General features: G+C 35.6%; 1 protein-coding gene and 1 long non-coding RNA gene across 2 annotated transcripts in view; one reads left to right on the forward strand and one right to left on the reverse strand.

Moving 5' to 3' along the window:
• LOC105458201 (pyruvate dehydrogenase (acetyl-transferring) kinase, mitochondrial) overlaps positions 1 to 13,931 on the reverse strand; it is a 17,897-nt gene extending 3,966 nt beyond the window's left edge. Inside the window, exon 1 of the mRNA XM_011703330.1 lies at positions 13,515 to 13,931. Within this exon, the coding sequence (XP_011701632.1) occupies positions 13,515 to 13,617 (103 nt within the window). The 5' untranslated portion in view covers positions 13,618 to 13,931. The remainder of the gene's footprint in view (positions 1 to 13,514) is intronic.
• Positions 8,223 to 10,143, forward strand: LOC105458200. The gene is made up of 3 exons (XR_975507.1): positions 8,223 to 9,010; positions 9,273 to 9,490; positions 9,610 to 10,143. It is a non-coding gene; the product is annotated as an uncharacterized LOC105458200 (long non-coding RNA).
• Positions 13,932 to 14,252: the final 321 nt, after the last annotated feature.

Raw genomic sequence — 14,252 nt, forward strand, 5'->3', positions numbered from 1 at the left:
TATATATATATATATATATATATATATATATATATATATATATATATAAACAAATTCCGGCATAAAATATTCAGGAAGTTTAATATTTCATAGTAATAATGATCAAGTTAACATTGTGTTAAAAATTTTATTATACGTTGTCTTGTATGCGCAACGATTGGCATTCTATATAGAAAACGTACGTAAGGAACCATGTAAAAACGAAGTTTCATATAAAAGCCATTACGTATTAACTCGTCGTCTATAGAAAATATCGAAAAATCAATACAAACCGAATAACTTTCAGCGATCATACATTGACCTACTTAATATGTCGCTATTACTATTAACAAATACCTACAAACTATAGCCGCTTCAAGTGTGCTCTTCTAACATACCTTCGCTAAATATCAGTGCTGCTCAATTCACGTGCTATTAGAACAATTAGCAAAATTCTCTATTTCAATGAAACTTTTTCTCTTCTACTTTTCAGTTGAAGAAAAAAAGTTTCATTGAAATAAAGTTTCTCCCTTGGGTATGGCTTCTTCGTTAAAAATTTATACACATTTCTTAGACTTTGTTACGCGTATTATCCTAAAACGAAACAAATTGTGTTTACATTTTTAAACACGCGAAAGGTAACTGTTGCAGGAGGTCGTTACGGAGGCATCGGTCGATCGTCCATGAAATATTTGGTATCGGCACGCTCGGGTGAACATCGATAAATCGATTCGTTATCTTTCCTCGTTGAAGTGAAAATTCAATTATTTATGTAGACATACTTGAAACATGTCCCCGGGTTGCGTATAGTATATGACGTGCTCTGAAAATAAACCTCGACCTGGTAAGCATGCAACGCGAGATGATTGTTACTTGAGACCGTAAGTCTGAAAAATTACGACTTTGGCCATCAAGGCAATACCAACCGCAATGTGGGAACGTTGTGACAAGTGTCGGAAATCCAAATCGTGAAATATGCGAACGTTATTGCACAATCATCAATAAAACATCTGTTTTTATCGATCGTCAAATAGATTTTTCGCACCTTGCTTCTTCGGAACTTAAGCTCGGAATTATAACGAATCGTTCTGACGAGAAACGTGCACGGAAAAAAGTTACGTGAAACACAGTTTCTTATACTGATCTTTTTTACATATCATAAAATGAAGTCCGGCAATTTATTTATTAAGAGTATTATTTCTGATACTTGAAAGTTAATATTTGTTACAATAAGTCTACACTGATGAATTACACAAGATAAATAAAGACAGAATAATCATTGGCGGATATTATGCCTATAACATAATATTTATCTTAAAATAATAATTATATTATTACGAAATTGATAATCAATTTAATATATTAATAAGCATTTAATATAAATGATACTACTATATTTTATATGTAAACCTACAAGAGTTTTGTTACTGAAAAACATCTATTAGATTAAGATGCTAACTTCCATCTTATGAAGTCTTTGATATTTTTTCGCAATATATTTCCTGGTAGGTTTTATATAAGATGCAAGTTAGCGTCATATTTAATAGATACATTTCATATTTATAGATCATATTTATAATGTCGCATTTATAGATATTTTTCAGTAAATCTCTTCTAGATTTATAAGATGCTTATTAAAAATTTATACATATTTATACATGAAAGATGCTTATTAAAATAGTATATTAAATTTATATTATAATAGATGTTAATAATAGAATATTATTGTTACTGTTATTTATTGCATGAAAAGTTCCTTGCAATTTTTTTAGAAATTTTATGCTCAACAGAGATTAGTACATTCACCAATTCTCTCCTTGAGGACGACCGATAACGATTGTTTATCACGTGAAGTGTAATCAATGGAAAGGTTGGAAATTATCGAAGAGACAACGACGATAACTGTACGAGTCTTTGCGATTTTAATCAGCCTTAATGAAGATGTAGGTTGCGTCATCACCTCAATAGCGGAACCGCTTATTCCTATCATATAATCAGCTCGAATTAATACGGAAACTATTTTTGTATTACAGTTAATTTCAATTAAAGGTCACTAAATCGACAAAAATATGTGTTATAAAGTGATGATGCATTCTATAAAATCGCTGCGCGTTTAAAAGAATTGCGCAATTCTTTGCGAAAACTTCGCGCTGTTGAAAGTGGTGCGAATAGTGCGTGTGGTGTGGAACAAGATTAGATCTTCATAAATTTTCCGAAGAAAACCGACTGGCTATACGAACGATTTGATTTTAGAAGCGACCAGCCGAGAAATTGCCAGGAAATTGAACGCGCCGTTATCTGCCAGACGCAGATCGGCCGTCTCGTTGCTCTTCTATAAAATTCCATTTGACAAAGCGAAAATGGATAAGCGGAAAATTCTATGGCATCTGTTCACTGCTCATCGTGGGCACCGGTTCTGACATTCGCATTCATTGGACATTGTCGAGCGTTGATTGCATCTTCCCAATATCGTGCAATCTAATTATTTTTAAATCTCCGAGTTCGATTGCGAACGATAGATCGAATGATAGCTATCATCTTTTCCTATTTCAAAACGATGTTATAAACTTTACCTCAGTGTTTTAATAAATAATAAATTTAATAAATATTTTACAAATGTATAAAGTAGTTATACAGATTTACATTTCATTATAGAATGCATGAATATTCCGTGAATATTTTTATGAATTCTAAAATACATCTCAGTATGGCCCTAATCGCTTTAAAATTAAATAGTTATATATTAAATTATATATTAAATAGTATATTAGAGAGTTTTGTTCTATATACAGGGTGAGGCATCTAAAACAGGTCATCTGAATAACTCGCTTGCTTTTAACAATAGAAAGAAAAGTGTTAAACAAAAGTTACTTGATTTCGAGGGGCACATAATGCGATATCAATAATTTTTTTATAGATGGAGGGAAACAATTTTATTTTCCATTACAGTTGATCTGATGTAACTTTGAATGACCTTTACAGGTTACAGGAACTTTATAGGTTTTTTATTCGTCTTGAAACGCTCTATCAGAATTTAAAAAACAGGTTTGACCTTTATTATTCATCTACGCCTCCACATATAAAAAAATTATTGATATCACATTATGTGCCCCTCGAAACCAAGCAACTTTTGTTTAACACTTTTCTTTCTACTGTTAAAAGCAAGCGAGTTATTCAGATGGTCTGTTTTAGATGATTCATTCTGTATAGGTATATGTATATATTTAATACTACCTATTTTTTATATTTATATTGGTTCTTCGATTGATAATACAAATAAGTAATATATTCAACTTTTGAAATAACCAGGAGCGATCAACAAATAATTGGACTGGACTTCGGAAAATTACACTAGTTCACAGTCAATAATTATTTTGAACTAGACAAAGTATTTTTCATAAACTTTTGGATGTTAAAATGTCAAAACAATAAATTTTTCTTGTAAATTAGTATTTTTAAAGCTACGGAGAATTCAACGGACATTGTTAGACACGCTGGAAATAACGCGCAAGGGACGTTACTCTCGGAAATTAACATAATTTGGGCGCATTTTATCTCACGCAGATAAACACACACGGGTGTGAATTCGTTGACGTCGTGATCTCATTGTGTCAAAATAATATTGTCAACCCTGACGTGTGCATTCTTAATCGCTGCGTCGTAGGATAATCCATTTACGAAGTGCGAAATAAATATCTCATCGCTTTATTCTGAATCACCGTTGGCGTAGCCAAACGAATCGTTTTGTTTGAATGCTGATAGCGATCATTAAATAGGTACTGTATATCCGCATTACAATACATTATTTATTCATTAGCGTTTGTTTTGAGCTGACAAAAGACTTCTTTTGCGACGTAACGAATAAATTAAGACGGACAAACAATTGCAAGTGTTGTTTGCAATGTAGTTTCAGTGAAAAAAAGAATGCGCATATATTTTGTTATCTATAGAGATTCCGCCCTAATAAAAAGAAAAAAAACAGATAAGGGCTGAAGAAAATGAGATCCAAGAATGTTATTTGCGCTCGACCTCCTCGATGACTCCGATAGCGCTGGGTCGCCGAAATGCGATAAAAAAATTAGCATCATGGAATTTTTTCTCAGCGTTCGCTCGCAGTCGTGAAATCAATAGAAGAGAAAAAAGAAGCGTCGCCTCGAAATCTTCTCGCGGATAGGGGAAATGACGTCAAGCGAAATCATTGTTTACCGGCCGTGTGACGGCAACCTGAGACGAACGAGCCTTTCTGGCCTTTGGACTTTGCTCCTAATGCTCACGACGCTTCTAATCGGCGATACTCAGTCTGCCAAATCTACGTCAACCGGTTTTTTTTTGTTGTAGCGCAAAATGCGCGTCAAGTAATTCGTAAAAATTACAGACAAAATTTTAAATTTATTCACTCAGTTATACTACTTATTACATTCTATTTTCTCCTTTTCTTTCCAAGTTCTGAATACTTTATCACATTCTATTTTTATCTTATATCCAGAAAAAGTGTAGTTAAAACGAATTTATCTGCGATTCGGCAACTATCTCTCGCTTTAAACATTCATAAAGTTGAACAATAAATCACTTTTTCTGGAATAATCTTATCTTTGACAACCGTAAAATCTAAAAATAAGAAAAAAATATATTCCATAAAAATGTCTTGAGCTAAGAAACGTTAATGCTCGCGGCGTTTCGCTCGAGAGATGTTCGGAATAATATAAGTAGATTCCGAATAAATTACATTCAATGACATAAGACGACAAATTGTGACAGATTACTTTTTACAATGTTGAACAATTTATACGTCTGTGAGATACAGTGTATTACCGAGACCACGTTGGCATAAGTTTAATCAATTCTTCGTGCCAATTAATAGATAGCAGCGAGAATATGTTTTGCTTCATTTTCATGTTATCGTATTAGTGTTCAGACCACAGTGTGACATGCGAAATTAGAACTGACGGTGTATACTGCTACTGCCACAACCTTCCAATGATAAGCACGTTTATCATTGTATTTATTTTATTATCAAAGACTCCGTATCAATGTGGGTTTGTATTTACGATGTTGTTTGCGCGAAATTGTATGAAATTGCACTACAGTTGCAGAGGCTAGTAATTTATTATTTTTCAGAATATATTTGTTTATTCATTATCATTTAAATTGAGCATCAATATATTTAAGCACAAACTAAGAAAAAAAAGATAAAATAATTAATGAAACGTGACAATACAAAAACATCTCAGGTTAAGCGCGTAAAATGTTACAATTTTTTAGTCGGTTGTGCATCTTTTTTTAATCGTAATAACTATAATTATTTCTAAGTCATCATGATAAGAATACAAAAATTGAGTTGGCCTCGAAAGGATAATCGTCCTGTTATCTTATTGTGTTATTACGATAGTACGCGTTTGAGGTGAAAATCGAACACAAACACAAGAAATATTAATTGATATGTGCAATTCATCGTCCGTGTATAATTCAGCGAAGTTAAAGATAGCGATGTTTTTTCAAGACAAACTTTTTCATGAAATACTTATCAATCGTTCCTATCAACGATTTTCGATACGGTCAGTACACGAAACGATTAAGAGTGTGATTGTAGCAACATACATATAGAGAAATGTGCCGCGAAGGCCAGGGCTATATGATGTAACCCTTGAACTAGGATAACAAGTGTAACGAGATTTCAGATCTAAATTCGAATTTACTTGATCGTGACAATTACAGTCATCTTTCATTCTGATATAATATTTCCAGATTAAACAAATTTTATTGAAATATTTAATTTATAATTTAATTAATAATCTTGCTTTATTTAATTCCATTTACATTTTTGCGAGCTGTATATTTTGCCTCTAGTTCAATAAGAAACTGAAAACATGACGATCACGTGAACCGTACTCCGCAAAACCAATCTATTTCGCGATGTAACTGTCATCATTATTTACATTTGAAATAACAGATAACGAAGCAGGTTGGGATAAAGAGTTGATTTATAACGCGTCCTCCTCTTTCCTCCTTCCGTAAAATCTCCAGAAAAACTTCGGAAGACTTTTGAAGAACTCCACGAAGAAATGAGCACTATAATTAGCGCTATAAATATAGATCAGATAGTCTCGTGTCTAAATATTTGATTATTATATTCTGGGTGTCTCGGTATGTACAGCCAAATTCACGTATATTACTCAACTATTGTATAAAGATATACTGTATGTATTTACCGGCCTCTGCGCGAACAAGGAAAGCACATTAAACTACGATTTTAGAATACTTTGAATAACCAATTTTGTATCCGATAACGCTAATTATACAAGTTCGTGAAAAATAGAAGTGATTGTCATTAATTCCGCACATATTTTGCAGTAATGACTTATTAATTCGGAATTGTCTATTTTTTGAAAAAAGATGGGCACAAGTAAATACTCCGCATTGTGGATTATGTAATTTGTCGATGATATCATCGCGTGCGCGTGTGAATTCTGCGTAATTGCATAATGCGCTGCACAAAGGACTTCTCATGCGTCGGTTTATCACTTCCGCGGTCAGGAACGTATACAGTCATATGGACACATCGGTTGTGATACTTTCTTTTTTAGAGGTTTCAAAACGCACTAATATTTTGCAAATGCGGACCACAATTGATATTATACTGTCTCTAGACAGATAAAGATAGTACATCGTGGTTCGCATTTGCAAAATATTAGTTATCTATAAAATATATATTATGTATATATTAAATGTATATTAGAAACCTATAAAAAAAAGTGTCGCAACCGATGTGTCCACGACTGTACATCACGTTGTACCACATAAACGATTCCTTTCTTATACAAACAAAACGAGTGGCACTTCGTGAGGTGACGAAATTTCTGCCGTTTTTACGACCTTCGCGAAAAACATTTCTTTATTATTATCTCGCTTCTTGCGAAAACTCGAACAAAGCGAATAAAACTCCATTTGATAATTGCCCGATAACGGAATGCGTAGAGTAAAGAGATCGACGGCCTCTCCCCGAATTGCGAAATGTTTTATTTGCATTTTTAAAACGATTGACATTGTCGCACAACGAGAAATAATAGCCTCTACGTACGATCAAGCACCTGGCGAAGGCAGGTCGCGCGTTCGCGTGTTCGAGGTAAAACCGGAACGGTTGCTCCAAGAGCGTTTCTACGAAGCCGAGAAACCGGACTGGTACCGACGAATAAGGGGTAGCATAATTGGATTCTCTCGGTGCAAAAAAAAAAAAACTACACTGTATTCATACAAAGTATCCTCGCGTAGACAGTGTGCAAGGCGATCCGTGGAAATAAGAATCGCTAAGAAATTTCGCGTCAGGCCTCGAAAGCTGCCTCGAATGCTGGACCACGTCGCTGCCACGTGGTCTGTCAGATTTAAATAGACAGTTTGCATACAGTCCGCGGATAATCTCCGTAGTTCGGTCCGCAGATATCGACTATCAAGGAGCTATCTCAAACTCGTTTACTCATAAATGCCGGAGCATGAGGTATAGAAAGATAACACGGGTACTACGAGTGGTACATGATAAGCGCTCCGGTTTCGAGTGGATCGCCAATGCGCCGCGATTGGCGCGGTGTGTGCATCAAAGTCAGATGGGTATAAAATTGAACAGCTGTTTCCCACGCGTCATCTCGCTGATCTCTCTCTCTTTCCGTTGTGGGAGGGAGAGGCGCGAGTGTCTCTCAACCTATGCCTGCCGCTCGTCGCGGCGTTGACGAATCTTCGATTTGCGGAATTACGCACACGCGCTGCATCACCTTCTCTCTCCTCGAAGAAAATAAAAACGGGATGAGGATAACGGCTGTTTACACTATCGAGCTCGATTAACGTCTTATTTCTCTGTAAAGGCGATTAGGAATATCTCGTTTTGCGACTAGTGCTCCGCGAAAAAGAAGAATCGTTCTGAAAAGTAAACTGTAATTTCGACATCAACCGGTTTTGGAACGTTTCCTCACTGATGGGTCCGCGTTGAGAGGATATAGGTATAGCTCGCTATATTTTTCTTATAAAATCTTTTTGCATTCTTTCCGACTTTAGCTTACAAAGTTAGCTTTAGCTTCGGTTGATCTTATACACTGTAGGCTTTTTTGAAGCTTACGTAATTGTTAATGAAATGGTAATAGAGCTTTGCGGTATAACTATCAGTGTTAAATGATTCAAGATCAAATTTCGTGATAAAAATTGTCTATAGGTATATATCTAATCTTCGTAGTACAGTTTTGATAGTCTATAAAATCAAAACAGTACATTTTTCTTCGATAAAGTAGGAGTAACAATTATCATGTATAATCGTTCCATTAGCAATTATAATATATAATTAATTTCTGTTTTTTTATAATACTAAATGTATTAAAATGGCATGCTGTATTATAACGTTATTGACATACTGACAATATTAACATTTTATTTATCATCGTCGTTTCCTTTCGACTCCGAAAACAAATGTCAGATTAAAGGCTTGTTGGTTCTGTTTACTGCTTTGACCTTGATTTTATCACAGCTACCATTGAAATTTTCAGCGATCTCTCGTGTTGCAAATAATAAATATCCTTCTCTTTAATCTTGTGATCATATAGAGCCAGATAATATTTAAAAAAAAATACATTTCATAGAAACATAAAATTGGATCAATTTAAAAATAATATGAAAGATATCACACGCGCAAGATCAATTGCGTGCAAAATATTCGTTTGCGAGTGACATTCATTCGATATCGCGACTACAGAGTAGCCACTAATTTTAATCAGCGCTACATTCATCCGACAATCTTAATCGCGTCTTTGAAACTGACGTCAAATGTACCACGCCATACGTTTTAATCCGTCTTGTCATACCTCGTGAATGCATAACGATGGAAAAGTCACGGTCGTTCGAACTATTTTATGGAGATAACGCGTGCTGTGTAATACAATATTGATGATCTCTGCCCTTCGCCACGTGACAAAAATCTCTAATAAAAGTTCAATACGCGATACATAAATAGAACGCAAATATGTAAAACGGGAATATATGTTAGCGATACGAGGTACGTATCGCTTCGAATAAAACGAGAACGGAATTAATAAACTGCGATTACCTTCCATTCTTGTACATATGGCAAATTATAATTTTTAAATTACATGCATAAACAAAATATAGGTTAAATTTTTAATATTTATAATTTATAATTCTTAAATTCTAAATTTATTTTAGCAAAGTATATTTTCAACAGTTAAAATTTTCAAATTCAATCATACATATTACATATAATTTAATTTAATAATAATTTAACCTCGAGCGATTTGCAGAGCATCACAAAAAGAAATAGACACACCGGGATCTAGATTTTTCTATTTTCACGATACACTGCCTTTGAAAATGTATCGATTTCGCGGTATCTTGCGGACGTGCGTGTATTTTCAGCGAAACGCGGGATGCGCGTCAGCCGCGCACACACGTGGGCGTGCGTAATCTTAAAGGCGACACCGCCGCCTTTGCGTTTTGGGGGGTACAAATTCCACCAGACGTATGTATCTCCACTCCTGTCCCTTGTATCGTTCCCGTCCATGCCAAGTCGCGGGCATCACTCCAAAGCGGGATAATACTGCGCTTAATACATAGTTATTCTATTTTCGCTCTTTTCAGTCTCTCCGCGAGGGACCTTAACGTTCGCCCGACACGGCAGTGACCGAAACCGACGGTTGCGGCTTTCTCCATCAAATGCACGACACGCCTGCGACCCTGACCCAGTACGAGACGAAGGACGCCCTGTGGACGTGTGAATCCCATCTAAATATGTTTCTTCAATGCCGGGAGTTACACGGATGCACATTTAATCCCTCCGATAAAATCTCGATTCACGTCCGTTTTCGTGTTCGCGTTAAAATTAAATGAACCTTCTGGTGTAGATCCAAATTGGTGCACACTCTTCGTGGAAACGAGGAAGACGGAAATCGTAAATGCAGGATGTGACGCATCCTGCATTTGGCCGATCGAGATTGCGAGGAGCATTTGATACAATCGCGATAAACATCCTCAAAAGACGTCTTCTCGAAGCTTCATACCACCTTGCGGGATCATGGCCTCTATAATATTAGATCTCTTTTGGTGTAAATATTCAAATCGCATATTTCCAGTTGGAGTATATTAATAAATCATCTTCTCATCGCTATATATTAATCAATGGAAAACGTCAGAGATCAATAGACCGTGACAGTGATGATGTGCATTTTTATAAAGTATGTTACAATGGACTCTATTGAAGCACAGGATTTTCTTTAAACTTGTCTGTGACGTTTACTCGTGACGTCTGGGACGACATTTTGAATGATCGCTAGACAAAACATGCAACGCAAATTGTGCATTGGAAACGGGAAGTCGCAGGTAAACGACCTCAGTCATCCACCTCACTTTCTCGTGATTCCAAAACAACGCTTTTCTTTTTCATTGCCACTCTTATCTAATCGTCAATGAATCATTTCCTCGAATCATATTTCTGTAAATATTCTTCCGTCCCTTTATAAGAAAAATATTTGCGGTCTTTAAATCAGGTTATTTTAAGTGTTCATTGTTACACCTGATTTTATTCATTAACTTTATTCGTATCTTACTCCTATGATAAAAACTCTTACACTTATTTTCCCGTAATAATCAGAATTGGATAATAATTAGTTAAAAAGTTAGAAATCAAGTATAAAGATAAAAGTTAATAACTTGTAATTTGGTTTTAAAAATAAATATTTTAAAAATAAGTTAACTTTTAATTTCAACTAGTTCAAATTGATATATTTGCTTTTTTAACTTTTTTCTAAATTAAAATTTCTTTCGTCTCTCTAAAAGTGCTGATATTCTTTTCTTCTATAAAATCTTGAACATTATTGAAAGACAATCAGCTTTCGTATTCATCGTGACTGTCATTATAACGTGACTTTATTATATTTTGAAAGAAACAATTTATAATATATCCATATCATAGGCGACAATACGAGAGAGATATATGTAACAGAACGCTCCTGATGGATGCTGTCGCAACCTGAAACTAGGCCTTTCTCTTTCTCAGACAGTTATTGACAGGTCTGTTTTTCATTCTTGAATTGCACTAGAACTTTCTTTCTCGCTTTTTGCCAAATATCAAACATTTCACTTTAAGTGCATAGAATGTACATACAGTACACACTAGTTCAGTTCAGATATAGAAAACAGAGTCAATCCTTTTTTATACTTTTGTGTTTTGGTAACGTATGTTACATGTTGCAATTATTGTTAATTAGTCAAAGTAAAATATGTATAAAAATTATAATAATTATAAATTATTTTAATTTAATTAAATAATACTTTCCAGAATTAGCTTTTAATTTAATTTAATTTTAATTTAACTCTTAACTTAAATTTGTTATATATTTACGTGACTAACTTTTTTTAACGTAAATTAATTTTAGTCCGTTTAATTTAGTTGAAAAAAAACTATCGCAATCTTTTGATATAATAATATATCTTTGATCACGTGAATATTTCATGATCACAAATGCATAAATATCGCCGAATGTTTTGCTGATGTGGTAGAAAGTAGAAAGGAACACGATCGGGTTTGTTTACATCTGGAGCGAATTGCATCATGAGCGTATGTATCTGTTATCATTCCTTATCGACAAGTGCAACACGGAACGTCGCGCGCGGTTTCTTTGTATTTAAAAAGAAATGAAGATACATCAGATATTAATTTCCGCTGCGAAATCCGAGAAATAAGAACATATCACAAGAACCTAGGTGTGTCTAGAATATTATGAATATCATTCCTCATCGACGAGAACAACACGGAGCATCGCGCGGTCTCCTTGTACTTAAAAAGAAATGAAGAAAAATCAGGTATTAATTTCCGCTGCGAAATCCGAGGAGAATAAGAACATATCATATATAAGAACCTAGGTGTGTCTAGAATATATATTATGAATTTCTCATCGAATCCGCACGTGTGCCATGCGTGTATGCTACGCGAAGCGGAGTCGCATAATAACCTCGCTATTATTTAACGCGTAAATTCAGTGACGGACTACCGCACAACGCCAGACGTTCACGTGGGGCATCAAGGTCTCCAAGCGTGACGAAAAGGTCGAAACTGGATGTCATTAGCGAACAGATAATATATTTAATCATTAAGAATCAAGATACTTTGTTTTTGTTTTTTAGAAATAAATATTTTTGCTTATCAGATTAAGCATTGGATATTACATTCAAGAATGATGATTTAGTATTTATATACAGGAATAAATTCTGAAAAATCGTTTGTATTTTGAGTGTAATGAATCGAATATTCATCCTAGAGAAAAGAAAAAAAAATAGAAAGCTTAAATGTTTCAATTATGTTTTAATCTTCTAATTCATACTCACGAATAACAATCGCTAAATTTTTTACAAACATCTATTGAAAGTTGTGTATTTATTTCGATATTTTAGAATCGAATAAATTAAATAAACGCATCATTGATTTATTTTTATTACGCAATTTAGCATTGTGCAAGATTATAGCTCGCAACATCGGCGAAAAAAGCTATCAAGTCATAATTCGTCCACGAAAAGTATAGTAAAAAATTATAGTACGTGTTAACTTTCTCTCCTATATTTACGAATTACAAACATAAGAAACGTATAACGCTAATATATGTGAAACTATGTATAAGAAGTGTATATCCCAAGATTTCCGGCGAGATATATAGAAATCTGAGATATATTTCGATTGAATATTTTGTTTTCGTATCATCACTAAAGAGAATAAGTTATTTGGTAAAAAAAATTTTTCACACACATAAATATATAAATAATTATATTTATATATATATATATCTATATCATTACATATATTTTTATAATGATATATCTATATACATTTTTTTTCTGTTGTATATTTCTATCTATATTTTAGCAAAAGTAATAAAAAGATTAATTGAAAAATGTTTAAAAAAATGTTTGCATGTTTTTCCTTACAAAAAGAAAACTTGAGATTATATTGTACAAAATTCATGTATATAATCAGATATAGTTTTTCTATAGGTACAAACTATATGGGCAATTTATTCTCATTTCAAACTTTACTTATTATAAAAAAAGAGAAAAACAATGCAAAAATTACATAAGTGCTTTCTATTTCTTCTTCTTATTATTTTTGTAGTATGTACGAACAGAACTATACGTTATTTATTACAAAAAAATAGGAAACGCATATATTTTACATATAATTATATGTATATTTATGTGTTTTTGTACGTGGAAAATTTTTGCCAAGTGCCGGCGTATCATGCGGAGCGTCGTTGCCAAAAGTTACGTCCGCGCGTCGCGTCGACCGGAATTCAAGCATCTCGCCCGTCAATCGCACTTAATCGACATAATGAGCGGTGGCAGCGACCGGATCGTAACGTGATGTAAAATACATGCTATACACGCTTACGCTACGTAACGCGAAGCGACGCGCCGCCGGACAGGCCGAAGCTGCGCTTTCACGCCTCGTCGTGGAGGCCGAAGTGTGATCGGGCGAGGGTAGGGCGAGGAGGACTCACCGAAATCGATGAACTGTTTTATCGAGAGCGGCGAGGGGTTGAATTGTGAGTAAAAGTCCAACATCTTGCCGATGTTGCCCAGGCAGTTCCGTGTGAGCTTCATCTCGCGGCGTCTCGTTGACGTTACACATTAAAAAAAACCCCCGGAGCGTTCGTGGTCTCGTTCTCCGCCGCGCGTTGCTGGGTGAAGCGCACGGGGGGAAGGGAAACTTCGGGGACCCGCACCGCGAACTTGATCGCTCTCGTTGCCGCGGACCGGCGGAGGATCCTCGAACGGAGGAGGCTCGGCGTTTCTTCCCCCGGTGGTCGTTGGCGACGCGAAGTGCAAGAGACGCGCGAGAGACCGGACACCGCCGAACGGTCGGTGGCACAGGCCGCGCAGGGAGTTCGCGTCGACGAGTACTGGAGTACGCTGGCTACTCCGCGGAGTGTGCGGTGCGGTATATGCGGGACTCGCGCCGGGCCGCGCATGCGCGCCCAGCGCATCGCGAATCACTCGGCGTGGCAGCGGCGCGGCATCAGGAGGGGGTGGGGAAGAGAGCGATGTGACGCGGCGGAGCCGCGTGCGTTTAATTCGTCGTGCGCGTACATTTAATTTTAAGCGCGATCACCGATCCGCCGCTTATAGTAGGTATAACGACGTAAGAAAATCCGCGTTGACGCGCGTCCGTAATTCGCGCTCGAGGCGATTCGAGGCTTTCGGGCGTCTGTAAATTTTTTAAATTTTCAACTTTCGAC

The sequence above is a fragment of the Wasmannia auropunctata genome, unplaced genomic scaffold (assembly GCF_000956235.1).
Source record: "Wasmannia auropunctata unplaced genomic scaffold, wasmannia.A_1.0 LD334579.1, whole genome shotgun sequence".
NCBI lineage: Eukaryota > Metazoa > Arthropoda > Insecta > Hymenoptera > Formicidae > Wasmannia > Wasmannia auropunctata.